This window comes from Callithrix jacchus, chromosome 18 (genome assembly GCF_049354715.1).
Source record: "Callithrix jacchus isolate 240 chromosome 18, calJac240_pri, whole genome shotgun sequence".
NCBI classification, from domain to species: Eukaryota; Metazoa; Chordata; class Mammalia; order Primates; family Cebidae; genus Callithrix; species Callithrix jacchus.
Window position 1 is genome coordinate 7,296,399 of NC_133519.1, and position 15,224 is coordinate 7,311,622.

Below are 15,224 nucleotides of genomic sequence, written 5' to 3' on the forward strand. Positions count from 1 at the left end.
TGAAAACAGACTAATACACATGGTGAATCAATAATTACAATGTAGCATAGCTATCAATGGAACATTACTCAGTAATAAAAAGGAATAACGATATATACAATAATATTGATGAATCTCAAATGCATTATGGGAAGTAAAAGAAGTCAGGCTCCACTTATATGACTTTCTGGAAAAAGAAAGACTATATTATATGGTAGTACAGATCAGTGTTTGCCAGGAGTTGTAGATGAGGGCTGGGAGTGATTGACTACAACGAGGCATGAAGAAATTTTGAAGGGAGGTATGGAACAGATCTGTGTCTTGATTGTAGTACAGTAAGTGATAAAAAAGTTAGTTTTGTATGAAAATTATTCCTAAGTTTTAAAAAATAACAATACTATTAATAAAATCAGCTTTAGCAAAAGATACAAGTTTATACACAAGAGACTACTCAACCACTGAGTAAACTAATTATTTTTAAAACAAATACCACTGATTTTAATCTTTTCATAGTTTCTATACAGGCAGAGAAATAGAAGTGATTCCGCTCACCTAAAGGAAGATAGAGCCAATTCAAAGGTACAGAATTTTCCCCAAATCATACTGTAATTTTTCCTTTCAAATTCCAAAGGATAAGAATATATATATATATTTGTAATCTGCTTTAAAACGATTAGGAAAATGATAGAACCTTTTAATATAATTACAAGATATGGTAAGTTGATGAATATTTTTAGACATTCATCAGTAACAAGAGCTTTGTATCTTAAGTTGTTTTCAGTTCAGGTTCCTATTCACATCTTTTAGCTTGGTTGTACTAAAAAATTATTAACCAATGATTTTTTTTGTAACCTTATATAAATATGTACGAAAGAATCAATTAATTTAGAATTATATACTCATAATTCAAAAAAGAAACTGGCATACTTATTGCTGATAACTAGGAATTATATTATCAAAGGACTGTTAATTCAACAAATTTACATGCTAAAAGACAAATTTATATGTTAAAAGAAAGAAATTAAAAGGAAGCAAGAGACATTAAATTTGCTTCTGATCTGCAGAGTTAAAAATACTAGGTCCCTTTTTTTTTTTTTTTCTGAGACGGAGTTTTACTCTCGTTACCCAGGCTGGAGTGCAATGGCGCGATCTCGGCTCACGGCAACCTCTGCCTCCTGGGTTCAGGCAATTCTCCTGCCTCAGCCTCCTGAGTAGCTGGGATTACAGGCACGCACCACCATGCCCAGCTAATTTTTTGTATTTTTAGTAGAGACAGGGTTTCACCATGTTGACCAGGATGGTCTCGATATCTTGACCTCGTGATCCACCCGCCTCGGCCTCCCAAAGTGCTGGGATTACAGGCGTGAGCCACCGCGCCCGGCCCTATTTTAATAGATGATAAATCTCCAGTATCACAAGGATTAGGGATAGCAAAATACCTGGGAAGTAATATCAGTTTTCATTTCTCTAATTCTCAAAAGGCATTCCACAGGTAAATACGGTGAAATGGCAGGCAATTGTCCAAATGCTTACATAATTAAGAAGAAGTTGTAGTTCTCACATTTCTGGTTCTCTTACATGTGTTTGTATTAGGAAAGATAATACACTCTAATGTTTTTCTTTTCGGTTGTTCAAATTTATCCTGTTGTTAAGTAATAGGCAGCAATACAAATACAGACATACCACAGCTATTTTATGAACATCACCTGAGTTCAGTGTGCCTGACAGCTGACACTTAGTTAATGTCTCCATGTAACAAGAAGAGAGCGGAACTTCCACAGATGAGAAAACAGAATGATCAGCAGCACTGGGATCTAAACCCAAGTCCCTGAGTTCCATTTTGTTTGCTCTGTTTTTCAGAACTACACTTTATAAGATGAGAAAAACTGGTATAAGTAGAATGTTGTCGATTCTGATTTAATACATAAATGACTTGTTCAAATACTTATTACTTAGACTCCATGTAAGGGAGGAGAAAAGGGGAGAAAATTAGAGTGGGGGAAGATGAATCAAATCACATTTGTAGACCATACTACAACAGCTGGAAGCTACTTATTATATTTCCTAAGATAAAGTCTTGTTGGATCTTAACATGGGAACAAAGAGATTAAAAATGGTAAGACAGCTCATTTAAAATCCCACATTTCTCAACCAACTTGATCTCATTGCAGATGGTAGATTGTGAATGACTATGAGCCTGGAAAGTTGAAAGTAATTTCTTTATTCAGAAAATAAAGACCATGTATCAAGTACACTAGTGAAGAGCAAGTGAAACAAAATATCTTAATATCTATATTTCTTATCTTAGATGCATACAACTATTATAAGACCATTATTTTTCTTATTTCTCAGGAAACATTGAGTTACAATATGAAAAAAAAGTGAGCTTCTAAAAGAAAATCAAATCCTATCAGAAGAGTTACATGGAGTAAGCAATTTTATACGGATGCCGATTTACTCTCCCTACCATAAAATCTGATAAACAGCAAACATTTATTAAGCACCTACCACATGTCGAGAACTGTGCTAAGGACACATGAAGATGACTAAGAGCACCCGAGCTCACAGTCTAGGGATTACCAGAAGAAACACTGATGGATCATGAGTGGACGGGAGATGAATTAATACAAACAGCTTTCATTGTAGGAAGAAGGAAAGTGAATTAATGCTTTTGAAAGAGACAGAAAAGTAGATTTCTGGGCAATATGAAGCTGAGTGTCAATCTTGTCAGATTCTGAAGGCATCTCTAGATCAAGCTTCCCAGTGAAAATGGGGCAATGACAATAGGACAACTAGAAATAAGCTATAATTATAGCAAAGAAGGCAACAGCCAGCATAAACTTGCCTAATGTCATTTTTGAAGTCATAGAACTACTCTTTTCAACTACTCTTCCCATCAGAGGCTTCCTGATACGATCCTCTGTGGTGAGGATGGCTTTTCGAGCCTCATCCCACTTTCCAGGGCCCTGTAGACGATAGTGGATTGGAGTGCAGGGTCCCAGTAATAAGTGTAATGCCAGCTTGGGGTCAGTGAAGGCCAGAGCCAGCAGATTGGGCCTGACTCCCACCAAATCAGCAAGCTCTTCCATCGTATCTATGTAGTCTCCCTGAATGGTATGGCGTTGGCTCTCCACATACCTAAAGTAGAGAAGACAGAAATCAGGGCCTGTTAATACTTCAATCAGTCAATCAACCAATGACTGCCTTCTGAGTGCCTGCTGTTGGCTCAATATCAGACTAGGAGCTGTGGAATATAGAGAAGAAAACACCTGTCACTGTCCTTAAGGATCTTAGGATCTACAAAAGGAGGTAAGACAGATAAACATGAAGCAAAGACTTCTGAGTGGTTTCAGACTGCTAAATAGAAACGTGGAGAGGGGATAGTTAAAAGAGAGCTGTAATTGTTAGGTTCCTGAAGGGTGTGAAAGATACAAATAAGATGAGGGCAGGTATATAGCACATCCAGATACAAAGAACTCTGATGTTATGAGAGAGAAAACCCACCACAAAAATTCTCAAATATGGCATCCTCCATTATTTCCTGAGGGTAGCAATGGCAGAGTCTACAGGGTAGGACTTCCCACAGCCAGTGTTAATTTGGAATCCTGAAAGGATGATGGAGGGTGCCTCATTCCACAAGAGGAAGTAGCCCTCCAAATGCAGACAAACGAAATGATTACACCAAGCACAGATTTAAAGATTTAAAAGGACTTATTAGGAGGAAAATGTGGTTGGTTAACTGATATCTGTGTGGTGGAGTGGGATTTGGTGAGCTAATGAGTGACTTTCCCTTTTTACTTTCTGTAATGAAAAGAAGGAATGTAGGACAGAGAGGAAGAGAAAAGCCAAGTCAAGCTAATTGAAATTAAAGACCCCAAGAATAGGGACAGGGAAAAAAAATGATAGAAAATAAATTTGCAGTAGAACTGGTGAGATGGAATTTCAAAGGACCTGATAGAGGGTCAAGTAGGAATGTATTGAAATGGAACTACATTTAGGAGAGAAAACGTAAAGCAGTTAAGAATTTGAGAGCTTTCTCTTGTGAACATTATGTCGGCTCAAGGGTTTGTAGGCATGTGTTTATTTATCTTGTAATAGTAGGTCAAGAGCTATAGTATTCATGAGGTTGGACGTGGGGGCCGACGCCTGTAATTCTAACACTTTGGGAGGCCAAGGCAGGTGGATCACTTTGAGCTCAGGAGTTCAAGATCAGCCTGGGCAACATGGGGAAACCCCATCTCGACAGAAAACACCAAAATTAGCCAGGCATTGTTGGTGTGCGCCTGTAGTCCAGCTACTCGGGAGGCTCAGGAAGGAGAATTGCTTGACCCTGGGAAGTGGAGGCTGCAGTCAGCTGAGATTGTGCCATTTTACTTTAGACTGGGTAACAGACTGAGACCCCATCTCAAAAAGGAAAAAAAAAACCTATAGTATTCATGAAGGTTTCACAAAAGAGGTTCCCTAGCTCCTGCCTTGATTATGCAGATTAAATAAACTCATATAAAACAATGTATACACATAGTTGGCCTTTATTAAAGGTTATATTATATCCATGGTAAATAAACTCATATAAAACAATGTATACACATAGTTGGCCTTTATTAAAGGTTATATTATATCCATGGGTTACTGACCGCTTATGATCAGAAGGTGATTAGACAAAAATAAGTCAAAGGAAAGAGATGAGGAAAGTTAAAAATAAGACCATTTAGCGCCCGAAAGGGAAGCACTCCAAGAAGGAAGAAATGTTTAAAAGCGTCACACTCAGTAGTGAGAGGAAGGAAAATGAAGTTGGTCACAGATGACCTTTAAGAGAGCAGTTTCAGGAGTAAGGATGAACGTTCACAATGCAGAAGGCTTAGCAGGGGGCGAAAGGCGAGAATTTCGAACATTTAGCCAAGTTTCGCAGTGAAAGGAAGGAGGAAAATAGGAGAGCAGCTGGGATCGATAACGGAATTAAATAAAAACTTACTTTCTCCTCCTCTCAGACAAGGGAGAGTTATGCTAGTATAATCAGTTGAAGATAACCACCTCTTTAGGCCTGGAACAATTGTGCCTCTCACTTTTCCACAGAAATTTACAGGCTTACTATCAATTTCCACTTTGTCCAAATAAAAAACACCCAGCAGTCAAGCTTAAGTTCTGAAACTCAGGCTGCTAAATGATTGTGTTCACCAAAACACTAAGCAGCTAGCTGTTACCAGGTTCCCAGGCCACGAGGACTGTGCATCCCATGAGCCACTGTGACTTGAGTGTGCTGTCTCAGGAACGCAGCTGCAAGGCAGCCCCTGCAGACTTGTCAATCTACCTACAGATTTGTGATTCACTCATAGCTGCCTTTCATTCATTCACCATCACTTCCTTCCTCTGGCAACTCCACTAGCACTTCAGGTAATCCTCACAAAAATAATACACCTGATTTTCTTTCTATATGCTTTTTCCTATGTGACTTTTTTTTAAGGCATTAAACACAGGATTTTAAACACCTAAAACTTTTCTCTCCCTTCTCATCCATATTCAGATTGCTAGTCCTATTTCTTCATTCTATCATCACAAACTATTTTTCCTTTTTTCTTCAAGATAGAATCTAACTCCTTAAGCTAAAATCAGGAAGTTAAATAAATTACAATATTTCTCTTATTAAAAAATAAGTAGAAATAATAACCATATATCTTCCTGGGACATTTTCTTACCTTTTATCCATTTCCTCTTGAGCTTTAGATATTTCTGCCATCATTTCACTCTGTGAGGGCAATGTTTTTAGCCCTAAAGATGAAAATTAAAAATTTAACTGTAAAATTACCTCAGTAGGAACAATAATCCTATAATCCTATAAACAATTACTATGCTATGGGGAATTCAGAGAAATACAACATAGTTTCCCGTACTCAAAGAGGTTGTAGTCCACTTGAACACCTTACTCTACCGCCACTACTATATACTATTAACATCTGTAGCTTACTGTACTTACTCTGCTTTGGAAGAGATTTCCCCTACTCTGACTTCCAACCAATAACCTGCCTCCTCCTTAATGTATTCTTTCAATTGGGAAAAAAATATATAAACATGAGAAAATGGCCTTAAAAGTATATGGAAAATCAGTCACAAAGTTAAAGGGCAGGGAAGTGGGGAAACACACCTGTATCTGTATTCTTGATAACAAAGAGGCCTTATGTCACAGAAAGAGAAGGAAGCAAAAATAAAATCTTTTTTTTTTTTTTGATTGATAAGAGTAGGGGTTAAGGCTAAGAGGAATTCATAATAACTAATCTTGACTGATAAGTACAATGCACAAACAGTTCCAGTAGTAGGAATTATACACCAAGGACAGGGCTAGACAAAGGCTGAGTCTAAGTCAGTATGAATGATGCCAAGCTTAAACAATTAGTTGTATGCCCCTATAACTAGGACTATGCCATGTAGAAGATTTTGGCCACATCCAGTCCTAAGGCTGACTGGAATTATATTCTATGTTTCATAAAATTCTGGAATATAGAATTTCAGAATCGCAATATATTTTACCTGATACAAGCGTTCTTTCTACAAGTACTCCACCCTGATGGTTGTCTCATCCCTCCTTAAACATCTCCGGTGATGGGTATCCACAATAATTATATCTGAGGTGATGTCAGAATTATTTGACTGCTCTAGCTGCTGGAACAGTATTATTTTTTATTGACCCCAAGATCTGACTCTTTGCCTTTGTACCATTGGACCAAGTTCTGCCTTCTGGAGCCACAGAGTTTGATCTTGATACATGACGGCTCTTGAAACATTTGGAAACAATTATCATAACTCCTTTAAGTCTTCCCATTATCAGGCTAAACAGTGCAAGTTTCCCAAATAATGGGTTTCACATTCTCTGCCGTCGTGGTTGCCCTTCCCTGAGCGTACTCTAATAACTATCTCGGTGTATCCCTCTTAAAACATGGAACTCAGAAGGCCAACACTCTGAAACAGGCTTCGATGTCTTCCATGTGTTCTTACATTTTAGCCGTGGGAATTATTATGTATCTTCATAAATCAATTAGGAAATACTGTAATGCTTCATTTAAGATTAATCATAGGTCTCTTCGAAGAAATGCATTTTAAAGTGAATTTCCAAATTACTTCTCTCAAACCACAAGCTTTTCTAATCAGCTTCCTCAGGTTGAACACAGGTTTTACTTCTATTAGCTAGAAACATGAAGGAGGAGTTCTATTTCTGGATTGTGATTCCAATCCCAATTCATGAAAGAAAGAAAAAACCCCATCTATTTATTTTTCTATCTGTCTATATACAGATAGATAATGATGTATATGCATCTTAGTCTAGATCTCATGGGGTGAAAAAAATGTAAAAAAATTTAAAAATGTTTAAAGATGTACACATCTTTTTACCTGTATACCCTGTGGTGCAGTTATGTCTTAATTCATGAATTTTGTTTTTGCAGTGTTTCTTTGTTTAGACACATTAGTTTGAGCATATTTCGTGTCTCCCTCCATGTCTTGCTCCCCATCTTAGATTCCCAATTCAAATGAATGGCCTCTACACCTGAACAGATTCTTTTCTGCCTCTCTTCTCCAACATGCTTCTGTCACACCAAATTCTTCAGATTTGCCTGTGAAATTTCATTTAAGTCTGGCTCCTCCAGTTCCTTTAGATTGTCATTACCTTAGTTTAAAGCCCTCATGATGTCTTACTGAGACTTTTATGACAGGCTCTTACTGATCTATTTCCCACTTCACTCCCCTCTAACACATCTTCTAAACTGCAAACAGGATTTGACTCCTCTTCCAGTTAGCATCCTTCAGTGGGTATCTACTGTGTATATGAAATGCAGACTTCTTGATATTGCCTGTGAATATCTCTAGCTTCATTTGCCTTCATTCCTGTAACACTTTATTTACCAGCATTTTGAACTACTTGCAGTTCCCAGAACCCTATTTGTTCTGTCACTTCCTCTAACTTTGCATAAATAGTAGTGATTATTTCCCTTCCATGGCCAAGATTTCCTTGTCCTTTTAGTAAATTCCTACGTAGTTGTAGGGAAAATTGGGTACTTATTGCCCATTGCTCCCATAGCAGCTCTTCCACAGTTACTGGAGCACTTGCTTAGGATATAGTTAAATATCTGCTGAATGAACAAATCATTAAGTGTCTGTTTACTTGTCTGTCTTTAATGTGCTTTGGCTGTGTCCTCACCCAAATCTTATCTTGAGTTGTAGTTCCCATAATCCCCATGTGTCATGGGAAGGACCTGGTGGGAGGTGATTTAATCACGAGGTGTTTACCCTCATGCTGCTCATGCTGTTCCCATGATACTGAATTCTCACGAGATCTGATGGTTTTCTAAGGGTCTTCCCCCTTCACTCCATACTCATTCTCTCCCCTGTGGCTCTGTGAAGAGGTGCCTTCCACCCTGATTGTAAGTTTCCTGAGGCCTCCCAGCCATGCAGAACTGTGAGTCAATTAAACCTCTATTCTTTATAAACTACTCAGCCTCAGGCAGTTCTTTATAGCTGCATGAGAACAGACTAATACAATCTTCTTGCTGGACTCTGCATTCTAGAAAGATGGGGATTTTCTGTTTGGTTGCATTTGCATCACTAGCCCCTAGCAGAGGGCCTGGTACATACCAAGGGGTCAGTATATGTTATCTGAAGTGTTGAAGAACTGTGAGGAAGATCCGATGGATCCAAGACAAGGTGGGAAGGAAGAGAGCCTGAACTATAGTTCTGTGGTCGTAGGCCTTCAGTCTGCTGTCAGCCTAAAGCAGGTTGTATCTGTGTAATCCTGACTTGCCCCTCCACATTTCAGTGCATAGCTAATGCTTTGAGAGAAGAGATCTGGCTGCCATTCTGCAATTTCAGTCCAGTCCAGGCTTTTTTTTTTTTACATAACTCGAAATTGGCTAAGGTAGCCCATAAGCTGATATCCTCGGATAAGAAATTTCTACAAGAAATTTAGAACTTCATTTACCTCAAGGCTAAACTGGTATTTATTAGAATAGAGACTTATTAGATACCTCATGTGCTAGGCACTTGTCTAGGCTTGCAATACAAAGGCAAATAAACATGCATTTTAAGTAAAGAGCTATCACTAGACTACTAAGGGAGGGAAGAAATACACATAGACTTTTTCTATACAAATAAAAGGTAAAGGGAGGGCATACCAAGAAGAAAGGATGGTGGAAGCAAAAGCACAGGGTACAAGGGTACCGGCTGTGTTTGCTGCTTAGTGGGTACCTCACCCAGTGCATCTGGAGTATTGTAGGAAGTATGGTAAACACTAGTGAAAGATTGGGCCTCAAATTGGAGGCTGTATCCAGTTTGTGGAGGACCTTGAATGCCATGCTATGACATACTGCCCTCTTGTGATCCAGAGAGCTGGTGTAACTTGATGGCCTTTTCAAGGAAAGAAAGTCGCTGAGTGAAAATAAAACCCTTGCAAGAGCTGCAAAGGAGGCAAAGAAAAAAGAAACTGTGTTTCATTTCAGTCAAGGAAAGGAAGCAAATTGAGTGTTCCAGGAAAGAGTGGAGTATTTTCTTCACAAGAGAACAATAATTCCAGACGACAGAGGAAGAAGGAAAATAGGGTTTGGTTGGGGACAGACAAGGAAGGAGGCAGGCTTTCTTGGGCAGACATGAAAAAATGGGAAAAACCGGCTAATCCAAAGGGTTTTAAATTGGCATAGTGAAGGGAGAATTCAGGGAAGAGAAAGGTAAGAATGTGGGAGGCGCACAGATTGGCCATGGACAGAATGAAAAACCAGGGTTCCTGTTGGAAGTCTGGTAGAGTTACAGAATTCTGAAGATTTCTTCCTTTCAGTTATTAGAAAAAAGCTGGAGGAATTGGCACTAGGCTTCTGCTAGCATAGGAAGCTGGGTTTTTTTGTACATTTTCCCTAGGATCCCCTTATGTCATAGCCGTACTGCAAAGTCTTGCAAATACTCATCTCTATTTCCTCTCAATAATTCACTTGGTCCTGAAAAAGAGTCCCAGTTGCTTAAAGTGTAGTAAGATGCTGTCGCCTGTTTTAATGAACCATTCTCCCTTTATTTAATTGACCCAATTGGGTCACTTTAATATGACCCAATTGAAAGGTCACTTTAATTAAGCCAACCTAATGGGCTATTTGCATTTGACTACTTGCATAGTGCTCTCAGTAGTACATAATCTGCTGGATAGGACTGGGAGTGACAGAATTTTGGAGAAATTTAGAAAGGTTGTTGAATCATCAACTTTAACACCATTGCTTCTCTTTTTCTCTGCTACCATGAAGATTTTCATTAGGGAAAACAAAAAGCTGTAATTCCAACAGGAACACTAAATAGTTTTAATTGATTGCTAGTAACAATAGCAAATTTTGTTATAACAACCAAAGAATCAGTGAATTTCTTCTTTGGATGGACCCTTAAACACTGTCTTGTTTCTCTCTATTCTGAGACCTGAATTTACTTCATACCCCTTCTGCCCCGGCCCAATGAGCACCCAGTCATTTGGCATCCTTTTCCTATTCCGCGTAGAATTTCAGAAGCTGCCAGTCCCATCATGAAATGGCACAGGCTGAAAGGAGAAAGTTTTAGATTTGTTCTTAATAGTAAGCTGATGTGCAACCCTCAAGATTTCACTCCTTGATTCTGGTTTGACCCTTTGAAGCTATACTGAGTAAATCCAATCCTTCTTCCATGGACCATTCTTTCAGATGCTTGAAGGGAACTCTCATAGCTCTCCTGAAGTTTATCTTCAAGCTAAATCTCTCTCCAGCTTTTTCACTTGTACTTCAGATGGCATGTTTTCAAATCCCTTAAACCATTTTTCTCTCTCCTTATTTAATGCACTCCAGCTTCACTTTAAAAATGTATCATTAGGTGGGGTCTGGCCAGTCTGGAGAACAATTGTAATGCTGTTAAAGAAGCAATGGTGTTAAAGTTGATAGTTCAAAAAAATTACAGTTTTTAATGATGTTAGATTTAATTATTTCTTTGGAAGCTATATAATTCTAATGACACATATTAAACCTCTTCGCCCCCTTTTTTTGTGGGTACCCCTAGCCAAAACTGAAAGAGGGAAAATAAAGGGAAACTGTTAGAATTTGGGAGGTTGACTACCCTACATTATAAACTAGTCTCCAACCAGGTCTTCGTGTTTGGCCTAAATCAAGTCATACCATTTCTATATTTTATCTATAATGAAAGAAGATAAAACTATTTTACTTTACAAATATATGCCAGTTGCCTAAGATCTAGATGAGTAAATTCTAATTTGGAGTGCACATTGGAATCACTGGGGAACATTTTTCTCAAAGATTTTATAACTGCCCCAGCCCAGACTTACTAAATAAGCATGCATAGCTTGGAAAAATTTCCCAGGTATGATGTATGTCCATGGTTATAAATTGCTCCTTTAGATTCACTCAAAAATAGATTTTTCTATACCAACTTATACATGCTGTCTCTAGCTACTTAAAAACAAGTACCTAAACAGAGGTAAACATATCACCAAGTAATTAAGTAGTCTATTTGCATGGTCACTTACCTTTAAATACCTGAGTGGCCCAGCGTCCTTGGAGCTCTGCAATGGGCATAATGGCTCCTATGGGCTGAATCAAGCCTATGATTGCAAGAGTTGGCCTCTCCAGGTTGGGAGGGAAGACCTTTTTATACAAGGATATCTTGTTTTTTTCCACTTTGACAGAATCATCCAGAAAAGGAAAGGCAAAGGTATAGCCTGTTGCAAAGATGACAGCATCAATGTCATCCTCCCTGGAGCCATCCTCAAATATGGCAGCTGTCTCAGTGAATTCCTTCACATTTCCTTTAACTTTCACCATGCCGGAAATGATACGATTTGGCAGGTCATCATTTATGGTTGGATGCTGACTCAGAGCTCTGTGAGTGGTGGTAAAGATCAAGTGAAGGAGAAATGAGAGAAAGAGAAATCAGTACCATGTAAGTAAAATTTTGCTTTGGTGGACGTAAACAATATGCCAATAATCTGCACCTCGGTCAATGCATAAAGTTTGGGAAAGGTCTGATTTACACTATCTTGGCACAGATCAAGATCAGAGCTGAAGTTGGACCCTGGCTGGCACTGAAAGGGAGAGTGTTGGAGGAGTGAAGGAAGAAGAGTCTTGTCTGAGGAGTGCATGTATGATTTCTCAAGTTACAATAATGTTCTGTATGTGATATGATGAGGCCGCAGGCCAATAGTTTCTATTCTCATATCAAGAAGCCTGACAGAACTAAACTGTCAACATTCTGTCCAGTCTCACTTCCAGTTTCAAAGGCTCAAGAGCTAGGTTTAGGCCACTATTTTCCAAACTGTATAATAAATTACATGTATGTAGCAATTTACAGTTTATAAGTTGCTTTTACATGCATCAACTTATTTGACTCTCTCAAAACTCTATGAAGGAAGTAGGTGTCATTATCCAGGTTTTATAAATGAGGAAATTGAGGCCTAGAAAAGTTACATGATTTGTCCAATGTTACGCAGCCTAGGATTTTAGAATTTATCTCAAAGTTGTTTTCAATGAATTATCTTGGAGTACTTTGGGCCTGTTATTGTTTCCTAGGGACAACAATAACATTGTGTTGGTACAAAAGTAATTGCCTTTTTTGATGAAGTCTTGCTCTGTCACCAGGCTGGAATGCAGTGGCATAATCTCTGCTTACTGCAACCTCTGCCTTCCGAGTTCAAGCGATTCTCCTGCCTCAGCCTCCTGAGTAGCTGGGACTACAGGAGTGCGCCACCATACCCATCTAATTTTTGTGTTTTTAGTATAGACAGGGTGTTATGTTGGCCAGGATGGTCTCGATCTCTTGACCTTGTGATCCACCTGCCTCGGCATCCCAAAGTGCTGGGATTACAGATGTGAGCCACTGTGCCTGGCCTGCCATTACTTTCTTTTAATAATAATAAGGGTGGTTTCCAGTATCACAGATCTTTCTAAAAAGCCATCTTTTTTTCTTTTGAAAAAGACCTACTCCTTTTCACCTTATCTATATCACCTTATACAGTTGATCAAATTTTGCATAATTACTGTGGGATATACTGACATCGTGTGGTTTTAACGTGACCCACTGAGATCAACGTCACCTGTGTAGTCTATGCGTCAAAAACATTTAACCTGAATATAATAAAGGAAAAAAACTATGCAAGTCTAAATTTAGAGACTTTCTACAAAACAATGCCTTGGGTTCTTAAAAAGGAAGCCCATGTCAAAGAGAGAATTATTTCAGATTAAGAGAGATTAAAGAGACATGACAACTACATGTAATGGTGTGATTGATTACCTGGCAGGATACTAGATTTAAAAAGATTTTTTAAAGCCATATAAAATATTATTGGGGCAACTGTGGATACTGCCAACGTGTTAGATAATGTATTTTAAATTTCCCAAGTGTGATAATTATATGATGGTTATGTAAGAGAGTGCCCTTTTTCTTATACGATATACACTGCAGTATTTAAAGTGTCTTAATGACTGCAACGTACCCAAATGGCTTCAGAAAAAAAATGTGCTTGTGTGTGTATGCTCTATATGTGTGGATCTATCTACAGAGAGGGGGAAGCAGCAGAAGCAAATACAGCAAACTGTTAACAGGTGAATCCAGGTGAAGGGTATATGGGCGCTGATTGTACTTATTATTTTGCAACTTTTGTATAGATCTGAACATTTAAAAAAATAAAAACTTGGAGGTAAAATAAATTTAGAATCAGCCTCTAGAAATGTTTTCCCTCCCTGGCTCCTCAACTTTCGTAGCACTCTGTGTACCTCTTTATTATACTCTGTTCTCTTTCTTCTCATTAGAGTATTTAAGGTAAGATCCATTTATTGAGTCTGTCATTCATTACTCGTGTTGCCCTCAGGAAAGTTACTTAGTTTCTATATGTCTTAATTTTTATATTTGTAAAATGTACATAGAAAATTATGGAGGCCAAAGCAACTCCCATCTTAGAAGCTAATCTACCATATTGATTTCTGATCAACCTCAGTTCCAGGAAGACCTCTGAGATTTCCAGTTAATCTGTTGTTTAAGAGCATGTACTTATCCTTAATTCCGCCCCCACCATAGGGCAAACTCCTACCCATTCTCGCTGAAGCATGTGTGCCCCTCCCTTATAGTATATAAGGCACGTTATATCCTGGGTCGGGAGATAATGGTACGGGGATCTAACATCTTGTCTCCCCACTGCCTGAGACACAGACGTGGCTTCTGTTCGTAAGTCCCTATTAAATGTTTCTAAGCAACTGAATTTGTCAGCTTCTTTCTTCAGCCTCTCAGCTTCCTCAGCCTTTGGGGTAGGTTTGCATAGACCTCCTCATTGTGAAACCCAACTGATGGGGCCATTGTGAGGATGAAGTGAGATACCGCCTGTAACTCATTTAGCACTACGTTTATCTTGTAGAAAGTTCTCAGAAACGTGAGTGCAATGTCTGTTGCCATTACTATTATGTCTTTTCTCTCTGCATTTCGTGCCCACATATGATACCTGGCTCATAACAGGTACTCAATGAGTAAATGATGCACCGCCCTCAGCTACCACTTTGTTGTTGGGCATCATATAAAAAGAACTGACATCTGGGGGAATGAGCAAAGGGTTAATGCCAAAGAGAAGTCCACACTAGAAACCCACAGACCAATAGAGCTTGGGCATCTGTGGGGACAAAGCAGAAATCTGATTTCAGATTCTTTGGGTCTTATAGGTTTTCTTTCTTTCTTTTTTTTGAGACAGAGTCTCACCTTGTCACCCAGGCTGGAGTGTAGTGACACAATCTCAGCTCACTGCAACCTCTGTTTCCAGGGCTCAGGCGATTCTCCTGCCTCAGAATCCTGACTAGCTGGGACTACAGACAGGCGCCACCATGCCTGGCTAATTTTGTATTTTTAGTAGAGATTGGGTTTCACCATATTGGCCAGGCTGGTCTCGAACTCCTGACCTCAGATGATATGCCTTCCTTGGCCTTCCAAAGTGCTGGGATTATAGGCATGAGCCACAGTGCCCGGCCACTATGAGTTTTCTTAATGTGTGGGTAGAGGTAGCTCTACTATTAGCAAAGTGTGAATGAACAGTCCTTATTCTTGTGCTTTGGACATTACCCCTGCACTCCCCTCCTGGGGACACACCTGTGTTACCCCTGCACTCCCCTCCTGGGGACACACCTGTGTTACCCCTGCACTCCCCTCCTGGGGACACGCCTGTGTTACCCCTGCACTCCCCTCCTGGGGACACGCCTGTGTTACCCCTGCACTCC

The 15,224-nt window shown here is 39.2% G+C and overlaps 1 protein-coding gene and 1 long non-coding RNA gene across 7 annotated transcripts in view; one reads left to right on the top strand and one right to left on the bottom strand.

The window, feature by feature from the left end:
- LOC108589009 (uncharacterized) overlaps positions 1-14,224 on the top strand; it is a 17,187-nt gene extending 2,963 nt beyond the window's left edge. The window contains exons 2-4 of one of the 2 annotated variants that reach the window (XR_004736450.3): positions 2,332-3,288; positions 11,660-11,913; positions 12,020-14,224. This is a non-coding gene — a long non-coding RNA (uncharacterized LOC108589009). The remainder of the gene's footprint in view (positions 1-2,331; positions 3,289-11,659; positions 11,914-12,019) is intronic. The other variant, XR_013529301.1, reaches the window with a different exon arrangement.
- The window catches only part of FMO5 (flavin containing dimethylaniline monoxygenase 5), a 42,161-nt gene continuing 29,121 nt past the window's right edge, over positions 2,185-15,224 (bottom strand). For all 5 annotated transcript variants that reach the window (XM_078355435.1, XM_078355432.1, XM_078355433.1 and 2 more), the window contains exons 7-9: positions 11,501-11,853; positions 5,673-5,745; positions 2,185-3,117 (exon numbers count right to left, since the gene is read on the bottom strand). In XM_078355435.1, coding sequence (XP_078211561.1) covers positions 2,772-3,117; positions 5,673-5,745; positions 11,501-11,853 — 772 coding nt within the window. In that variant the 3' untranslated portion in view covers positions 2,185-2,771. The remainder of the gene's footprint in view (positions 3,118-5,672; positions 5,746-11,500; positions 11,854-15,224) is intronic.